Source organism: Salmo salar, chromosome ssa10 (assembly GCF_905237065.1).
Source record: "Salmo salar chromosome ssa10, Ssal_v3.1, whole genome shotgun sequence".
Lineage (NCBI taxonomy): Eukaryota > Metazoa > Chordata > Actinopteri > Salmoniformes > Salmonidae > Salmo > Salmo salar.
Genome location: NC_059451.1, coordinates 91,335,022 through 91,354,172, shown reverse-complemented (window position 1 = coordinate 91,354,172; position 19,151 = coordinate 91,335,022). Strand labels below are relative to the sequence as shown.

General features: G+C 45.7%; 1 protein-coding gene across 6 annotated transcripts in view; it reads left to right on the top strand.

The window, feature by feature from the left end:
• The window catches only part of LOC106561156 (S phase cyclin A-associated protein in the endoplasmic reticulum), a 140,549-nt gene that overhangs the window by 82,676 nt on the left and 38,722 nt on the right, over window positions 1-19,151 (top strand). For all 6 annotated transcript variants that reach the window (XM_045688220.1, XM_045688219.1, XM_045688216.1 and 3 more), the window contains 2 exons: window positions 13,225-13,290; window positions 13,411-13,537. In XM_045688220.1, coding sequence (XP_045544176.1) covers window positions 13,225-13,290; window positions 13,411-13,537 — 193 coding nt within the window. The remainder of the gene's footprint in view (window positions 1-13,224; window positions 13,291-13,410; window positions 13,538-19,151) is intronic.

Here is a 19,151-nt window from a genome sequence, read left to right as displayed (position 1 = left end):
GGGCTCAATCAGTTTAGTAGCCTGTCACAACAAGGGAGGAAGGAAGGGGTTGGGGGGCAGGATAGGGACACGGCAGAGTAGAGAGAAAGTTGTGGGATGTGCTGTTTGTCACGGGGCAGGTTGGACTGTGGCGGCCTGGGGGGTGCAGCACCTGAAATGACATGTGTCTTATGCGCGTCGTTAACTCTTACGAGCAAACGGTCCTGTATTGTAGTCACTTTTATTATCAGGACACTCACTCACCTTGTGATGGATCCACTTTGTTATACAGTCTATTTTTAGCAGCGCCCGCTAACATTTTAACATAACTCAGCTTCTCATTATATGTCCGACTTATGTTTTATTTAAAGGGGACTGGTTGAGGGGGCAGAAGTATCCAACATATTAAATATTTAGTACTTTATTCTATAGTACTTCACTTTCAGTGAAGTTTGTCATGAGTGTTTCTGTTCGCTTATGGAGTAGCTTGCTGCTGAGAAAGTGACATGATCTGCCTCTGTTCACCAGCCCTAGCCCCATCCCCAGCCCTCTCTCTCTCAGCCCCAGCCCTAACCCTGCTGAGACTAGCACTCAGAGGCACAAGGCTTTTAGAGGTAGTAAATAACACAAAGCCCCAACTAGCATAAAGGTGAGCAGTTCCACCGCTGAGTGGAAATGAGCCGTTTTATTGGAGCATGGCAGGGTGTCTGTAAAATGCAAGAGATGTTTTCATTGGACTCTGAGGCGGGCTTTTATCCCCTCCATCATAAACTGCTGAACACAGTTTAACCCACAGTTTGGCTCTCTTTTTTCCTGTAATATTGGGCTGCTTTTCTGATGAAAATATGCTCTTGAAAAGGCATGTAAGTAGCATGTCATTTTGCGTCGGGATGCGTTCTGAACTTTGAAACATGGATTTGGAAGTGTGTACCTGCTCCTGTAGTGCAAGCCGTTTGGCTGTAGCCCGCTGTGTGTGTTTCCCTTGGCTGGGAACAGAGTCAGTAGTGTGTTAGTGGAGCTCAGAAGGAGGTGGGCACACAAAGACACTCCTGTGTGGAACCTGGATAGGTCATCACAGCAATACTCATTTCACCCAGTAGAGGAGCTGAAGGGGTCCATATACACACAATGGTCCTGTGAGATGAGGCCCCAGGGAAACCACTAGAGGTTTCAGGCTCATCAAGCCGACTTGTAGTTAAAACAACCTGTCCATTTGGGTGCACCCTGACTGTTTTGCCATAATGCACAGTATATACAGTAACACAGCATCAAACAGTATACATGTAACAATATAAAACTATATAATACATGTAACAATATAAAACTAATTTTACAGCATTGGCTGTCTTTAGTCAGTCAGGGCCAGCCCAGTCCAGATTAATAAAAGAGCAGACTGTGATGAATTTATTATTAGTTCTGCATTGTAGATTTGTGCTTTTTCTCTTATTGCTGATTACTAATATTTATAGCCGCAGCCCATTTAGCTGAGCCTGCTGCGGAGCATGATGAATGGCTCAGCAATTGCTCCCCGTTTAACCTGGGTGGGTGTAAACCTGTCAGAGATGAATATTGTAATATTAGGAATGACAAACGGGCCAGGTATAGTTCAAGTTCTGGTGAAGCAGCAGCATTTTTTTATTCAGTCGTCTTGGAGGACATGTTAAATAATGTGATAGAATGATGGACCTTCGTCACCCCACTAGCCGTTTAGCTGATCGGTTTACTCAGAGTGGCTATAGCATTTAAGGACCCTGACCTTGCCTTCACACCAGGCTCTGAATATCTCGGAGTAATGCCTCTTTGGTAATGCAATTTATGGTCTGTTCTCACGGTAAACAATCTTTCTGTTTTCATACATTCGGAGAAGACAGTACTAATAGTGTGTCATGTTAAGTTTCTCTCAGAATTGTGAAAATGCATACATCCTTGGTTAATCCAGTAGTCTTTGTGTGGGAATGTACGTACACAACTAGGTTTCACATGGGGGCCACATTTTTCGGAGCTAGTAGTCGGCGGGCCAGAACATAATTTGCATATAAAATATTAGCACAATTAATAGGCCTACACAACAAATTGAACAAAATGTTTTAACACATCTGATGAGTACATCATTTAAATGACAGTAACATAATAATTTTGATCTGATTACACTAATAAAATCCCCAACGTTTCTATTAAGTTATTATTGTTGTCTATTTCTCTGTGCTGTGATTAGTGGGGAGAAACAGGTCTATGTAGCCTACTGTAGGCTATACTTTTTTCGAATGGCCACATTAGTTCAGAACAATTAGCTTGCTAGCAAGAGAAAATGTCACTCTCAAAGTAGAACCACTTCATCCACTACCTATCTACTACGAACATCAACCACTCCTATCAAAAGAAAGGTGGATAATGAAAATCTAAGTTTCAGGAAAGAATGGACAGAGATATGCGTTCATCTTACAATCTTTCGCCAATGTCAAGCCAGTGTCTTATTTGCAATGAAAATGTCGCTGTTTGAATTATTTGTTATCTCAGACGTCATTATGAATCTATGCATGGCACTTTCAAAGTGGCCTTCCCGGCCCAGACAGAGAAATTGAAGTGTTAACTGCTAGCTACACACACGGCACAAGAATGCTCCTTTGTGGCCTGACCCAACAATAGGTCACAAGTGCCTCCCGGGTTTTAACCAAACACAACATGCCCTTCACAGACGCGCAGGTATTTTGGTACATGGTGACAGTTTTGGAGGAACTGTCAAACAGGTGCCCCTGTCTGTGTCAACAGCCGGCCGCTACATCCGTGCACTGGCGGATGATGTGCATAGGATTGTTCTAGAGGGGCTCAATCAGGCTGAGCATTTTTCACTGGCTATTGATTAGTACTGACAACACTGACGGAAGCACAGTTGTGTGTGTACATGTCTGTTATTTTGATGGAAATGAATTTCAAGAATAGCTGCTGGCACTGATTCCCCTCAAAGAACACCACCGGAGACATTATATTCACAAAGCTGGAAGAATTTTTACACAACATGGCCTGTCATTCAAAAAAGTCAACGGGGCTCCTGCTATGGTGGGCAGGGTCAGCAGGTTGAAGGAAATTGCCCCCCCAAATGAATGGCTTGCATTGTCTCATCCATCAGAGTGTTTTATTAATTTTTTATTTTACCTTAATTTAACTAGGCACGTCAGTTAAGAACAAATTCTTATTTTCAATGACGGCCTTGGAGCGGTGGGTTAGCTGCCTTGTTCAGGGGCAGAACGACAGATTTTTACCTTGTCAGCTCGGGGATTCAATCTTGCAACCTTTCGGTTACTAGTCCAACGCTCAAACCACTAGGCTACCTGCCGCCTAGTGTGCTGTGTGCCAGACTAAACGGGGATGGATAAAGTAATGCGCATATTCAACTTGGGCAGGTAGACGTCAAGCACCCAACACCATCTTCTACGCAAGCTTGACAGAATCAGAGAAGGCAACCCACGATCTCCTGCTTCGCAACGATGTGCGTTGGCTGAGTAAAGGGAACGCACTGGAGAGGTTCTGTGAGCTGCATGACTAGGTTGTGTATTTTCTCAGAAAAAGCTAAATGAGGGCAGCATCTGACCACCTTCGTATTGCTTTTTTGGGTGACATTGTCACTTAAACAGGTTAAATTTGCAGTTACAATGAAGAGGGAAAACATTTGTGGACATGGTGGAAAACCTGGAGGCCTTTACTAGGAAGCTTGAGTTGGTCGACTTGGACTTGTCATCTGGAAGGCTACTGCACTTTGGCACACTGAAGAAACGAAACGCAGAGGGACCAGGCCGCAGCATTGTCACAGAGGTGATGGAAGACTTCAAACAGCTGAGGGACAACTTCTCCTAGTCCCTGTGTGCGGTTTGAGTGGCATGCTCAGAGGAATACAGCACAATAAAAAAACGTACATTTTATGTGCTAACAATGTTTGGTACGACTTACACCTGCGAGTCCTCCTTTTCCTCTTATGAATGCAATCAAGACTCATGACAGGAACCGGCTTTCACATAATCGAGGACTGCTTGCGCATCAAAATCACATCCATCTCAACCGACATCCACAAGATTGTGTCCGAGGGGAAATGCAACTTTTCCCATTGAGTAAGTAACTTAGTAGCTAGTTGACTGTATTTAGTAAATACTGTCATTATTGTGAGTGCTTATCGAAGGCTATTTATGTCTCATGCTGACAGTATTTTCTGTTTGTTCATTCATTACAGGAGCAGCCTAGCCCGAGTGTAACGAAGTCGCTGTGAGTCGAGGTGCAGATGAAACGTTTAATAAAACTACAAACATGGAACGAGACAACATAACAGTAGTGCGTATGCATAAACACGGGATCAATACTGACTGGGGATTGAACCTAAGGGAATGCCAGATATAGGGGAGGTGTTGTAGTTCAGGTGTGCCTCATGACGTACAGGTGCATGTAATAATTGATGCCAGGTGTGGGTAATGACAGATCTTGTGGTTAGTATACCTATACCGGTGACGTTGAACGCCGGCAGGGAGGAGCGGGTGTAGATGTGACAGTACCCCCCCCCCGCTCCAGCCACAGGATGACGCCAACCAGAGGGACGGCCCCGATGATAAGTAGCGGGCTGGTCCGGGCGGCGAAGGTGGAAATCACGGATGATGTTGGGATCCAGAATGTCCTCCACCGGAACCCAACGCCGCTTCTCTGGGCCATACCCCTCCCAGTCCACCAGGTACTGAAGCCGACCCCCACAATGTCGGGAGTCCAGTAGAGATCTGACAGCATAGGCCAGACTACTCTCGATGTGGAGGGGTGTCGTGGGGGACAGCATCAGCTAGGGGACCAGGAACCACCGGCCTGAGAAGGGAGACATGAAAAGGTGAGATACGGTAGTTACTGGGAGGCTCTAACTTATACGTCACCTCGTTGATCCTCCGGAGAACCTTGAACGGCCCCACAACCAGGGACTCTGCGGTGGCGGCGCTGCGGTGGTGGTCTGCCTGCTCCTTTTGACGGTGGACGGCGCACTGGAGTCTCACATGAGCATCGCTCCACATTTATTCTGTGCGCCTGAACCACTCATCAACCACAGGAGCTTCAATCTGACCCTGACGGAGCCCGGGCCGGCTGAAAACCCAGAACACACTGGAAGGGGGTCAACCCAGTGGAGCAGTGAGGTAGCGAGTTCTGGGCATACTCTGCCCATGGAAGGAATCGAGCCCACTCTCCCTGATGGTCCTGACAGTGGCTCCTCAGGAACCTCCCCAGCTCCTGGTTCATCCTCTCCACCTGCCCGTTGGACTGAGACCTCGAGCTTCTCCATAAAGGCTCTCCATACCCGTGATGTGAATTTGTGGCCACGGTCAGAGACGATGTCCTCCGAAAAACCATAATGCCGGAAGACCTGCTGGAATAGTGCCTCTGCGACCTGGAGAGCAGTAGGGAGACCAGGAAGAGGGATTAAACGACAGGATTTAGAAAATCTATCCACAACCACCAAAATGGTGGTGAAACCGTCAGAGGGGGGTTCGGTAACCAAATCAATGGCTATATGGGACAAGGGATGCTGAGGCACGGGAAGGGGAAGGAGTTTCCCTGCTGGAGTGTTCCAGGGGGATTTGGTTTGGGGACATGCGGAATAGGAGTTGACGTAGCGAGTGACGTCCTGCGCCAAAGTGGGCCACCAGTACTTCTCAGAGATGGAGTAGTGCAAGAAATACCTGGATGTCTAGCGATGATAGCTGTGTGTGCCCAGGTCAGCAGCCGGTCCCTTATCCCCATGGGAACGTAGATGAGCTCAGGAGGACAGGTAAGGGGTGCGGACTCCCTCTCCAAAGCCTGGCGAATGTCCATATCTTGTCCCAGACCACTGGAGCTACGACTCCGTAGGAAAGGATTACAGGTGCACTCTGGACAGGACCCTCTCCCGAATCGTAGAGACTGGACAGGGCATCGACCTTGGTGTTCTTTGAACCTGGGCGATAGGTCAGCGTGAAGTTGAACCTTGTGAAGAAAAGGGCCCACCTTGCTTTGGTGCGGATTCAGCCTCCTCGCTGTCCGTTTGTATGTACTCCAGGTTCCAATGGTCGGTGAGGATGACAAATGGTTCCTTGGCGCCCTCCAGCCAGTGTCTCCACTAATGCCAACTTCACTGCCAGGAGCTCTCGATCGCCGCCACCGTCGTATTCCTCTCCATGTGCATATTCTTAGAGTAAAATGCACAAGGATTCCATTTCTGTGGCTTACCCTGTTGTTGAGACAAAACTGCCCCCGCGCCCACCTCTGACGCGTCCACCTCCACCACAAAGGATATCATGGGATCTGGGTGTTAGAGCAATGGGCCGGTGAAATGTCCCTTGAGGAGACGGAAGGCCTCGTTGGCTGCTGGGGTCCACACCAACCTACAGGGCCCACCCTTGAAGTGAGAGGGACGGCGACAGAGCTGACATTCCTGATGAAACGGTAGTAGAATTTGGTAACCCCAAAAACCGTTGTAACCCTTTTATGGTGGTTGGGACTGGCCATGACCTGACCACATCTACCTTCCTGTTGTCCATCCACACTACTTGCTGGCTGATTTGGTAGCCTAAGAAGGAGACAGCCCTCTAATGAAATTGGTACTTCTCAGCCTTGACGAACAGGTGGTTAGCCAGGAGATGTTTCAGGACTGCTCGAACGTGAGTGATGTGATCCTCCAGGGTAGCCGAGTAGACCAAGATGTAATCGATTTACACGACGACCTGGAATCCGAGCATGTCCCTGAACACCTTGTTAACGAATGCCTGGAACACTGACGGAGCGTTGGCTAAACCAAATGGCATCACCAAGTACTCGTAGTGAACAGACATTGTGCTAAACGCAGTCTTCCCCCCTCCCGGATGCGGATGAGATTGTAAGCACTCCGCAGGTCCAGTTTGGTAAAGAACCAGGCCTCGCGGAGCTGTTCGATGGCTGCCGGCACCAAAGAGAGGGTAACGGTACTTCTTGGTGATTTTGTTGAGTCCTCGGTAATCAATACATGGATGTAACCCTCCATCCTTTTTGGTCACGAAGATGAAACCAGCCGACGCAGAAGAAGTGGACGTGCAGATGAAACCTTGTTGAAGCGCCTCTTGGATGTAATCCTCCATGGCCTGGGTCTTAGCCACCGACAGAGGGTAAATGCATCTGTGCGGAGGCGCAGACCCTGCCAGCAGTTCGATGGCACAGTCCCAGGGGTGATGAGGGTGAAGACCGGTGGCGCGGGTCTTGGAGAATACCTCCAGCAGGTCCTAGTATACCTCCGGGATATTGGGCTGAAGGGCAACCACAGGACTCTCAACCGACTTGGAACCACAGGGAATGGGGAAGCAGGTCCTCCGGCATTCGGGTGACCAGTCTGTGATTCGCATCCTCAACCATTAGATGGTGGGGTTATGGCGTTGAAGCCAAGGGAGGCCGATCTTGTGACCCGGTGCACTGGTGATGAAGGGGATGTTCTCCTGATGAATGGACTCCACGGTGAGGGCGAGTGGTTGGGTGATGTGTGTGTGTGTGATGGTTCCGGATCCTAATGGCCAATTATCAAGGGCTTGAACCGGAAAAGGAGAGGAGAGCGGGTAGGAGATGATGTTAAGAGATGAGGCAAGGGTCTGGTCAATAAAATTCCCTGCTGCATCGGAATCCACTAACGCTGTAGACACAGTACATGAGGGACAGTCAACTAGTGTGATGGACACCAAAAAGAGTTTAGCAGAAAGTGATGAAGATGGAATACTCACTCCTGCCCTATGAGGTGGAAGATCACGTGATCGTCAATCTCTGCTCGTGGAAGTGCCGGACACCGCTGGATCTGGTGGCCTCCTTGTCCACAATACAGACAGAGCCCCAGCTGTCTGCGTCGTTCCGCCGTGGGGAGGTGTGAGACCTCTACCTCCATGGGTTCAGGCTCTGATCCAGAGTGTTCCCTGAGGGAGGGAGAGAAGCGATGAGAGTACCGACGCTCCAGTAGTAGGTTATCCAGATGGATGGCCATCACAATGAGTGCGTCCAAAGTGAGGTTGTCGTCTCGAAAGGCCAGTTCCGTCTGGACCTCCTTGCCCAGACCTCTTCGGAATAGCGTACGAAGCGCCGGCTCGTTCCATCCGCTGGATGCTGCTACTGTCCGGAAAATGAGCGTGTACTCGGCAGCTGTCTGGTCCCTCTTGCGTAATTGGAGTAAGCACTCACCCCACTCTCTGCCCTATAGGGGATGATCGAAGCTGCATTTGAATCTAGCTCATCTCCTCTCTCCCAGACGGCTGTGGCCCATTCCAAAGCCTGCCCAGTCAGCAGAGAAATAACAGTGGCAACCTTGGAGCTCTCGGTGGTGGGGACTCCCCTCTGGTGCGTAAAGTAGAGGGAGCACTGAAGTAGGAAGCCATGGCATTTAGATGGGGTGTCGTCATATTTATCTGGGAGGGACAAATGGGCATCGCTGACCTCAGTAGGTTGCTGAATGGGCTGTTGTGCTGGGTCGACTGGTTGTCGAGTATCCTCCGCTAGGGGAGGAGCGGGAGTAGTGGTGACACCGAGACTCCTGATACAGACATTAACAGACATTGCCTTTTTTTCTTTAAATTATTTTTTTATGTAGCATGCTACATTTTGGGCTAGCTGTCATTGTAAATAGGCCTAATTAAAACATCCCACTTTAATTAGGCCACATTTCTTTATTGTTAAAGATGCTGTTAAGCCTCAGCCAGTTGTTGTCATTTTATATAGGCCTAGGTTTAGAAGAAATAAACTCCAATTAAGCCCTCTTCTTGTTTGTAAAGTCAAATTGAAATGAAGATTATTGTTGAAATGAATTACTCGACTGGTGTAGTTTTTCTCCATCTGTTTACTGTCGCCTGCATTCTCTTTCCTCATGAATGAAGTTAACATGTAACTTTTGCATTATTTAGGTGGGGTAACTTCCTTCCTGCATCGTAGGTCCGAGTTTTTAAAATTATTATAATAAAAAATTATAGTATTCGTCATTAATTTGAGGGGGCCAAATAATATTGCTGGCGGGCCACACTGACCTACAGTGACAGTCTGCTCTGGAGCCCTGTGTTTCTGATCGAATTATCTTCCATTAACCCATCCAAATCCCTCTACAATACTGTATGATATTACATTTGCAAACGCAGGTTTTTTCACATAGCACTGTATGGATGTTGGATGTCCTAGACGTGACTAAATCCTGGCTTAGGAAGGCCACCAAAAATCCTGAAATTTCCATCCCTAACTATAACATTTTCTGACGAGATAGAACTGCCAAAGGGGGCGGAGTTGCAATCTACTGCAGAGATAGCCTTTAGAGTTCTGTAATACTATCCAGGTCTGTGCCCAAACAATTCGAGCTTCTACTTTTAAAAATCCACCTTTCCAGAAACAAGTCTCTCACCGTTGCCGCTTGTTATAGACCCCAATCGGCCCCCAAATGTGCCCTGGACACCATATGTGAATTGATCGCTCCCCATCTATCTTCAGAGTTGGTACTGTTAGGTGACCTAAACTGGGACATGCTTAACACCCCGGCCGTCCTACAATCTAAGCTAGATGCCCTCAATCTCATGCAAATCATCAAGGATCTCAGCGATCACTGCCTCATTGCCTGCGTGTGTACTGGGTCCGCGGTCAAACGACCACCCCTCATCACTGTCAAACGCTCCCTAAAACACTTCAGCAAGCAGGCCTTTCTAATCGACCTGGCCCGGGTATCCTGGAAGGATATTGACCTCATCCCGTCAGTAGAGGATGCCTGGTTGCTCTTCAAAAGTGCTTTCCTCTCCATCTTAAATAAGCATGCCCCATTTCAAAAAATGTAGAACTAAGAACAGATATAGCCCTTGGTTCACCCCAGACTTGACTGCCCTTGACCAGCACAAAAACATCCTGTGGCGTTCTGCATTAGCATCGAATAGCCCCCGCGATATGCAACTTTTCAGGGATGTCAGGAACCAATATTCTCAGTCAGTTAGGTAAGCTAAGGCTAGCTTTTTCAAACAGAAATTTGCTTCCTGTAGCAGTAATTCCAAAACGTTTTGGGAAACTGTAATGTCCATGGAGAATAAGAGCTCTCCCTCCCAGCTGCCCACTGCACTGAGGATAGGAAACACTGTCACCACCAATAAATCTACGATAATCGATCATTTCAATAAGCATTTTTCCACGGCTGGCCATGCTTTCCACCTGGCTACCCCTACCCTGGCCAACATCTCGGCACCCCCTCCAGCAACTTGCCCCCCCCCCCCGCTTCTCCTTCACCCAAATCCAGACAGCTGATGTTCTGAAAGAACTGCAAAATCTGGATCCCTACAAATCAACTGGGCTAGACAATCTGGACCCTCTCTTTAGAAAATTATCCGCCAAAATTGTTGCAACCCCTATTACTAGCCTATTCAACCTCTTTCATATCGTCTGAGATTCCCAAATATTGGAAAGCTGCCGCGGTCATCCCCCTTTTCAAAGGGGGAGACACTCTAGACCCAAACTGTTACAGACCTATATCCATCCTGCCTTTTTTAAATCTTCGAAAGCCAAGTTAATAAACAGATCACCAACCATTTCGAATCCCACCATACCTTCTCCACTATGCAATCTGGTTTCCGAGCTAGTCATGGGTGCACCTCAGCCACGCTCAAGGTCCTAAATGATATCATAACCGCCATCAATAAAAGACAGTACTGTGTAGCCGTCTTCATCGACCTGGCCAAGGCTTTCGACTCTGTCAATCACCGCATTCTTATTGGCAGACTCAACACCCTTGCCTTCTCAAACGACTGACTTGCCTGGTTCACCAACTACTTCTCTGATAGAGTTCAGTGTTTCAAATCGGAGGGCCTGTTGTCCGGACCTCTGGCAGTGTCCATGGTGGTGCCACAGGGTTTAATTCTCGGGCCGACTCTTTTCGCTGTAAATATCAATGATGTCGCTTATGCTGCTGGTGATTCTCTGATCCACCTCTACGCAGACGACACCATTCTGTATACATCTGGCCCTTTGGACACTGTGCTAACAAATCTCCAAACGATCTTCAACGCCATACAACACTCCTTCCATGGCCTCCAACTGCTTTTAAATGCTAGTAAAACTAAGTGCATGCTCTTCAACCAATTGCTGCCCGCACCCTCCCGCCCGATTAGCATCACTACTCTGGACGGTTCTGACCTAGAATATGTGGACAACTACAAATTCCTAGGTGTCTGGTTAGACTGTAAACTCTCCTTCCAGACTCACATTAAGCATCTCCAATCCAAAATTAAATCTTGAATCAGCTTCCTATTTCGCAGCAAAGCCTCCTTCACTAATGCCGCCAAACATACCCTCAAAAAAATTGAATATCCTACCAATCCTTGACTTCAGCAATGTCATTTACAAAATAGCCCCCAACACTCTTCTCAGCAAACTGGATGTAGTCTATCACCATGCCATCTGCTTTATTACCAAAGCCCTATATACTACCATCACTGCAACCTGTATGCTCTCGTTGGCTGGCCCTCGCTACATATCCGTCGCCAAACCCACTGGCTCCATGTCATCTATAAGTCTTTGCTAGGTAAAGCTCCACCTTAGCTCAGCTCACTGGTCACCATAGCAACACCCACCCGTAGCACATGCTCCAGCAGGTATATTGCACTGGTCATCCCCAAAGCCAACACTTCCTTTGGCCGCCATTCCTTCCAGTTCTCTGCTGCTATTGACTGGAACGATTTGCAAAAATCTTTGAAGCTGGAGACATATCTCCCTCTCTAACTTTAAGCATCAGTTGTCTGAGCAGCTTACCGATCACTGTACCTGTACACAGACAATCTGTAAATAGCACACCCGACTACCTCATCCCCATATTATTACTTACCCTCTTGCTCTTCTGCACCCCAGTATCTCTACTTGCACATCATCATCTGCACATCTGTCACTCCAGTATTAATGCCAAATTGTAATTATTTTCGCCTCTAGGGCCTATTTATTGCCTACCTCCCTACTCTTCTACATTTGCACACACTGTACATAGATTTGTATTTTTTTTTATTTTGTGTTATTGACTTTGTGATTTGGTTGTGTAACTCTGGGTTGTTGTTTTTGTCGCACTACTTTGCTTTATCTTGGCCAGGTCGCAGTTGTAAATGAGAACTTGTTCTCAACTGGCTTACCTGGTTAAATAAAGGTGAAATTAAATAAATAAATAAATGTTAAAACATTTTTATTTACTCCAGGCCAAAAGTTTGCCCCTCTAGTTCATGTACTGCCAATGTGCAGTGATTTATAGTACACTTTAAGATCGGAAATAAGGCCATGTTAATATTTTTGGAACTGTTACAACTGCTGAAGAAGACATTGATAACGTGGTGCAAAGACTAAAAAATGAAGCACGTGAATTGATCATTTCAATGATGGTATCGAGTTTAAACTCATGCCTTTTTATATGGGAAGGTTGCCCTTGAGAGCAGACATTTCTGATTTGCTCATAGATATTTCTCTGAGTGATAAATGTTTGCTGATTTAACCTTAGAAATTGTAAACATTGATAAAACCCCATAGTCAGTTTACCTAAATCTTTTGTCTTCTCTGGAGCTACACAACCTTTTATTTCAGGGTTTAATTCTGAGCTGGATTGACATTAACAGTGTTTATAATCTATATCTAGCTGATGCTAATGACTTGAGCCTTGTTCTGCCAGGTCTGGTCCTCTAGGGAGGCTCCACCTGTCCCCTTCCGGGACCTGTTAGTTTATCAGCTGCTTTGTGTCTGACTGTAGGACCTTCTTTCTGTCAGCCTGGGATCTATAATTGCTCTGAGATTCTGACTGAAAGTCAGATGCTCTGTGTGCCACTAGTAGAGCCTGTCTTTGCCATGTCTGCTGGTGTAATGCCACAGAGAAAACAGTCCTAATGACCCTGTGAATCTGTGGAGGTCAAAGATTCAAAACACTGATGTCTTTGCTACCCGAGTTGGAGCATACCATTTACTATTTATTTAACAATATAGTTTAACAGAACATGTGATATGCCATTTTAAAGTGATGAGGGTGGAATGTCATTATGAATTTTTAAAAGCAGTGAGGAACTATGCCCCTGTATAATTAATACATGATTTATTTAGAGTTACTGGGGGGAACAGTTGACAGGCAAAATAAACACTTAGTCTTAACTTGACCTTTTTCTGTTCCTTCAGACTTTTCATCCTCCCCTGCCTTTTTCCTGACCACTGGAGTACTCTTTTCCTCTTATTCAAATACTGTTTTTTATGTTCCCTCTGTAGGGCAAAGGAGTACGAGACGTCAATGGAGGCAAAGACACAAGTCCCCGACTCCCCATACAAGGCCAAGTTAGTTCCCTACTAAACATCTATACCTTCTACTTCATCTACTTAACTGTAGTGAATAGTGATGATACTGCAATTATAGATGGATGGATGACTGGACTAAACCTCTCCCCCTCTCCCTAGGCTCCAGCGTCTGGTGAAGGACTTGGTGAAGCAGCTCCAGGGCCAGGACAGCGGGCAGTGGGCCAACACCAGGGTGTCAGGCCTGGACAGAACCCTGGGAGAGATCTCCCGCATCCTGGAGAAGCAGGTAAATCACTAACACCTCTCCTCTATGTCATATAGTGCTGCTTGGGTGTTGTTCTGTCAGTGCTTAGTCAGTGTGGGTTGTGTGTGCAGTGAGTGGGGCAGTTCTCTGGACAGAAGCGTTCTGTTTGGCTGCAGCTCTCTGTCTGTCTTCCAGTGTAGAGTATCACTTACTCCCCTACTCCTTGCCCCAGGTTATTTGTAATGCAGGCCAGATTAGCTATGTCTTTTCATTGGCCACATGTTACTAATAGAGGAGCAACCCATCACTAGACAGGCAAACATTTTCATGCGTCAGAAGTATATTGTGGGTTTATACAATAACATAAGGTTTTCCTAGAAAATGTAATCCAAAGGATCTCAAATTGCAGTGGAGTATCAGGTATTTCATTGGTATTTGCTGCTTTTTTAGAAAGCTATATACTGAATGACAGTCATTGATAACAACAGTTGACTTAAGTCAATGTAATGAATGAAAGAGATCCACTGTAGATGAGACTTTGTTTGATGGTATTTTATGGAGTTGCACTGTGTTTATGAAGAGGACCTGTCACTGGGTTTATGAAGAGGACCTGTCACTGGGTTTATGAAGAGGAAAACATATAGTGACAAGCCATCATTCTTCTGCCAAGTTGCAGTTCAAGGCCTGATAAAGCACACTGTGCATGATGGTGGGTGGGAGGATAGAGAGATGATGGTGTCTGGTCATTGACAGGGGGAGGGGTGGAGAGGCAATTACTGAATTTCCCCAGAGAGAGGGAGAGCGAGGTGGCAGGAGTGGCTGGCACAGCAGCACAGTGTAATGAGAGAGGAGGAGTCCAGTGTGATGGTGCTCAAGCTGTCACTAACAGGGGGACTCCTCCCATTAGCTCCATACTCTCCCTGTTGGAGGTCAGGGGTCACTGGGCCCGGAGTCGTCCTCCATTCAACACTGGGATCGCTAGGACAGACAAGTCTGTGTGGTTAAAGCTCTTTACATATTTATAGTTCATTAAAACAATTGAGGAAAGCCCTATTGTGAATTCATTAGAGTTTTGTGGGTGTAGAGGGGTGGAAGAGACTTCATTCAGTATGTCTGTTAAACACATTCTTCCCCCTTAGCCCAGAACAGAGTGAGGCCTGGGCTGAGGGGAGTGGGGTGGGCTGGCCTGTGAACCAGCCTGGGGAGCACTTCCTCCTCTAATCCCTGGACAAAGGCAAATAAATATAGTCTCTGTCAGCATGGGTGTCTGCCCCTTGAGTCACTTTAAGTCAGGATCGTTTAGATTATTTGACCTAACAAGCATATCTCGTGTTATTGACTCACCTAGATATTTGTTTTTCCTCTGCGGTATCTGATTCAGTCTCCACTTTCTCTGCTAATTCCTTGAACAACACCCGACACTCCCCTCCACGGCTGCCTCAGTCAGGCCCCCCCCCCCCCAGTCTCCGACCCCAGCACGCCTCTCCCTCTGTGAGCACTAATGGGTTATTTTTTTGGCCAACTCAAAAGAAGTAGAGAGCTTTTTCCCTCTAAGATTTTTTTCAGGACAGTTTCTTAGGTTTCTGCTCTCATACCTTGGTAATGAACTCGCATATTTACACACTGGCCCAAATTTGTTTGTCACTGCTTTCAAATAAAGGCTGGCCTTAGATGGAGAGCGTTTATGACACTTGAGGGACTGTCAGAAACACTGTGGTCTAAGAGCTGAAGAGTGGAGACTGTATTTACATTTTCATTTGCCAGCTGTCATGGGCTGGTTGGTCTCCCCTTCATGACTAACCGTTGGCCTGTTCTACCTGGGATGTGGAGGTGGGGGAATAGGGCAACAAAGTAACAAAAACATCGGGCCTCAAGGAGCCTGCCTGAAGTTGACAGATGTAGCCAAGATTAGCAGTGTCCAAATGTTGTGAAATACCAAGGTTATATTTTGTATTCCTGCACACTGAATGCAATACTCACCTAAGCCTAGTATACTGGTCTTGTAGCTGAAAATCATACTTTTCTCTAAATTCCTCATCCCTTTGGAGGGATTTCTTTGTTCCACCTGGCTTAGATTGGGAGTGTTAGTGTGTCATAGATCCACTTTCCCCAAATGTTTGTTTTAATGAGCTTGTCAGATGAGACTAGGAGGACCAAACTGACAGGAAGTGTGTCAGGAAGCTTATTATTATTCCTCAATAGTCTGGTCCATGGCTATAAGTGCTCACATTAAGCATTCAAATTGATGAGGTTAATTGTTATTTCACATCCAGGTTAATAATACACTCTTACTTTTGTAAAGAAATTGCAGATTTTGTGAAGATTAGTACCATTTTTGTAAATTCTTTGGCTAAGGGTTATAGTCCAGTGACTTTCAATGCTATTGTTGGCTTACCCCTATACAAGAAGTGTTAAGATTTGAATCATAAGTGTTGTTGTTATTTAATCTAGTCTTGACAGCTATTGAACAGAGGCTGTGATTTACTGTGTCGCCAAACCTTAACCCATCTGGAATTCTTTAGTTATTACGTTAACTACATATTTTACTACAATAAATGAATAGGTAGAGTAGACTAAAGTTGGCCAGAATATGATCCATTCACATGACCTGCTCTTGAATAGGCCCTATTGTATGAAAATAACCCTCTTATTATGAGTTCAGAAGGAGTTATATTATTTATCAAACAAACAAGCTTTTGTGTTGTTGCTGCCAAAGTATGTCATAAAGTCAGGGAAATCATTTCATTTGACTGTCTTTGTTTCTCCGAAGTACCTACATGTTTCTTACCTAACCAGGACAGGTTTGCTGGAAGACTATGAACATGCCCTTTAATATTTGAGTTGATGTTTCCAGGATGGCTTACTTTTTGTAACTTTAACTGGGGTCAAACATTGAAATCCCTCTGTGTTGTAGTTCCTCCATAGGCTGTCTGGTTTCTGTGGTGTCTGATTTTGCGCCTCAGTACAGGGTTTGCATTAGCCGGTATTTTGTTTTTATCCCCCCCAATAATGCTTTTTATTCATTGATGGAAATACCAGTCAATGTGCTCCAACTTCAAAGGCAAATATACTTCATAGGCTAATAAATCCTCAAACTGCTGGGAAATTAGTCTCGGCTGTGTTTCTATTTTTATTCACGCAAAAGACACGCATAAGGGACTTCAGCTAAGTGCACCCCGACTGGGGAAAATTGGTGAAGATTGTGTTGATTATCCCTGTTTCCAGTGTGCCTTCTGAGAGGGGATTTTTTTCTCCAAAACATCTTAAAGATGGCCTCATGATCGCGCCATTTTGAGGACCAAGTAAAGAGGCTGATGCGCCGTCGCAAGCTGCTCCAAGGAGTTGGAGAGTTTTGACTTCCCAACAGCAGCGGCTCACTTTGAGCAGGCCAAGGTCTACCTCAAACGCAAGTAAATTAGAGGAAAGTGTTTGTGAGGCCCAGTCCTAGCAGTTCTGCTGCCACCCCAGGCCAGAGCAACATATGCCGCCCGTGTCATGTGTAGTATAAAGATTTGGAAGGGATTGGTAGAGTAATGATGTGTATCATGCACAGTTGGTGAATTTCAGTTGAGCTTATTCAGTAGCACTTGGAAACTAAACATCATTGTCAACTATTCACATTGCAGAGAAACTATGTTGCAATAATTAGTCAGCCAGCTGCCTATAGTAGGAAATAGAGTTCTCAGTATATCACACATGGCACGAGTCACGACCCCACGATAGTTGAAATTATAATAAACATATTTATTGTCATCATCAATTAGAAAATGGGGAGATATGATTTGAGCTTTAGGAACAAGTGCTATAAATGTAGGGCTCATTTTACAGCGTTGTAAAATAAGCTTTCTCTCAATTAACCAGCCTTAATGAATTTCATTTATTTACATCTTTTTACATATTTACAATTTGTTTGTCCAACATTCGTTTTCTAATTTCTTCATTTTGTGGCTCCCTGCAGCAGGGGTATACAAATCTTACCCTACAAGGTCCGGGGCTTGCTGTTTTTTTGTTCTACCTGATAATGAATTGCACCTAATCAGTCCCTGATTGGACAGGAACAGTGAAATAAAAGTAGTGGAACTGGCTTTGAGGTTGAGTTTGAGGGGCCTTGAGTGTCCTCTTTCCTCTGCTGTGGTGCTGAATCGCAGAGGGAGTGGAGTGGGGTGGGCCGGCACGGTCATGGCTGGAAGGGATCCAGCTTTAGTCAAATTAACAAATTTATCTAACCCATTTCGCTAAACCCGCAATAACATCTGCTAAGCACGTGTATGTGACCAATAAGATTTGATTTTGATTTGACCTTTTTCTCCTAACCTGTTACGTTCTTCTCCTAACCTGCTACGAAAAGTCAAATCTGACGTTAATTTAACAAAACTGGTCCCTTCTAGCCATGACCGGCCGGCCCTGGTGTTCGTAGACAGCCATGTTTTGTTATTTATTAGGCCTAATTAAAATGTTTATGCCTAAGCTAATTAAATTAGAGGCCTACATTTAATTTGAAAACAGCTGTTTTTTGTAATTTATTTAAAATGTAATGCAAATAGCCTATAGGACAGGTCGTTCGCAAATTATATTATACTATATTATATTTTTATATTATATTTTTAATATTATATGTTTTACTTTTGACTTGTTCTTCTACGCTAAATGTTTGTTTATTTTTTTAAATGACATTGACTAGCCTCACTAGTCTAATGAATCTGTCAAAATCAAATCAAATGTATTTTTATATAGCCCTTCGTACATCAGCTGATATTCTCAAAGTGCTGTACAGAAACCCAGCCTAAAACCCCAAACAGCAAGCAAAGCATGTGAAAGAAGCACGGTGGCTAGGAAAAACTCCCTAGGAAAAACTCCCTAGAAAGGCCAAAAACCTAGGAAGAAACCTAGAGAGGAACCAGGCTATGAGGGGTGGCCAGTCCTCTTCTGGCTGTGCAGGGTGGATAGTATAACAGAACATGGTCAAGATGTTAAAATGTTAAAATGTTCATAAATGACCAGCATGGCCAAATAATAATAATCATAGTAGTTGTCGAGGGTGCAACAAGCACGTCCGGTGAACAGGTCAGGGTTCCATAGCCGCAGGCAGAACAGTTGAAACTGGAGCAGCAGCACGGCCAGGTGGACTGGGGACAGCAAGGAGTCATCATACCAGGTAGTCCTGAGGCATTGTCCTAGGGCTCAGGTCCTCTGAGAGAAAGACAGAAAGAGAGAAAGAGAGAATTAGAGAGAGCATATTTAAATACACACAGGACACCGGATAAGACAAGAGAAATACTCCAGATGTAACAGACTGAACCTAGCCCCCCGACACATAAACTACTGCAGCATAAATACTGGAGGCTGAGACAGGAGGGATCAGAAGACACTGTGGCTCCATCCGATGATACCCCCGGACAGGGCCAAACAGGCAGGATATAACCCCACCCACTTTGCCAAAGCACAGCCCCCACACCACTAGTATGATGTCTCCAACCACCAACTTACCGTCCTAAGACAAGGCCGAGTATAGCCCACAACGATCTCCGCCATGGCACAACCCAAGGGGGGGCGCCAACCCAGACAGGAAGACCACGTCAGTGACTCAACCCACTCAAGTGACGCACCCCTCCCATGGACGGCATGGAAGAACACCAGTAGGCCAGTGACTCAGCCC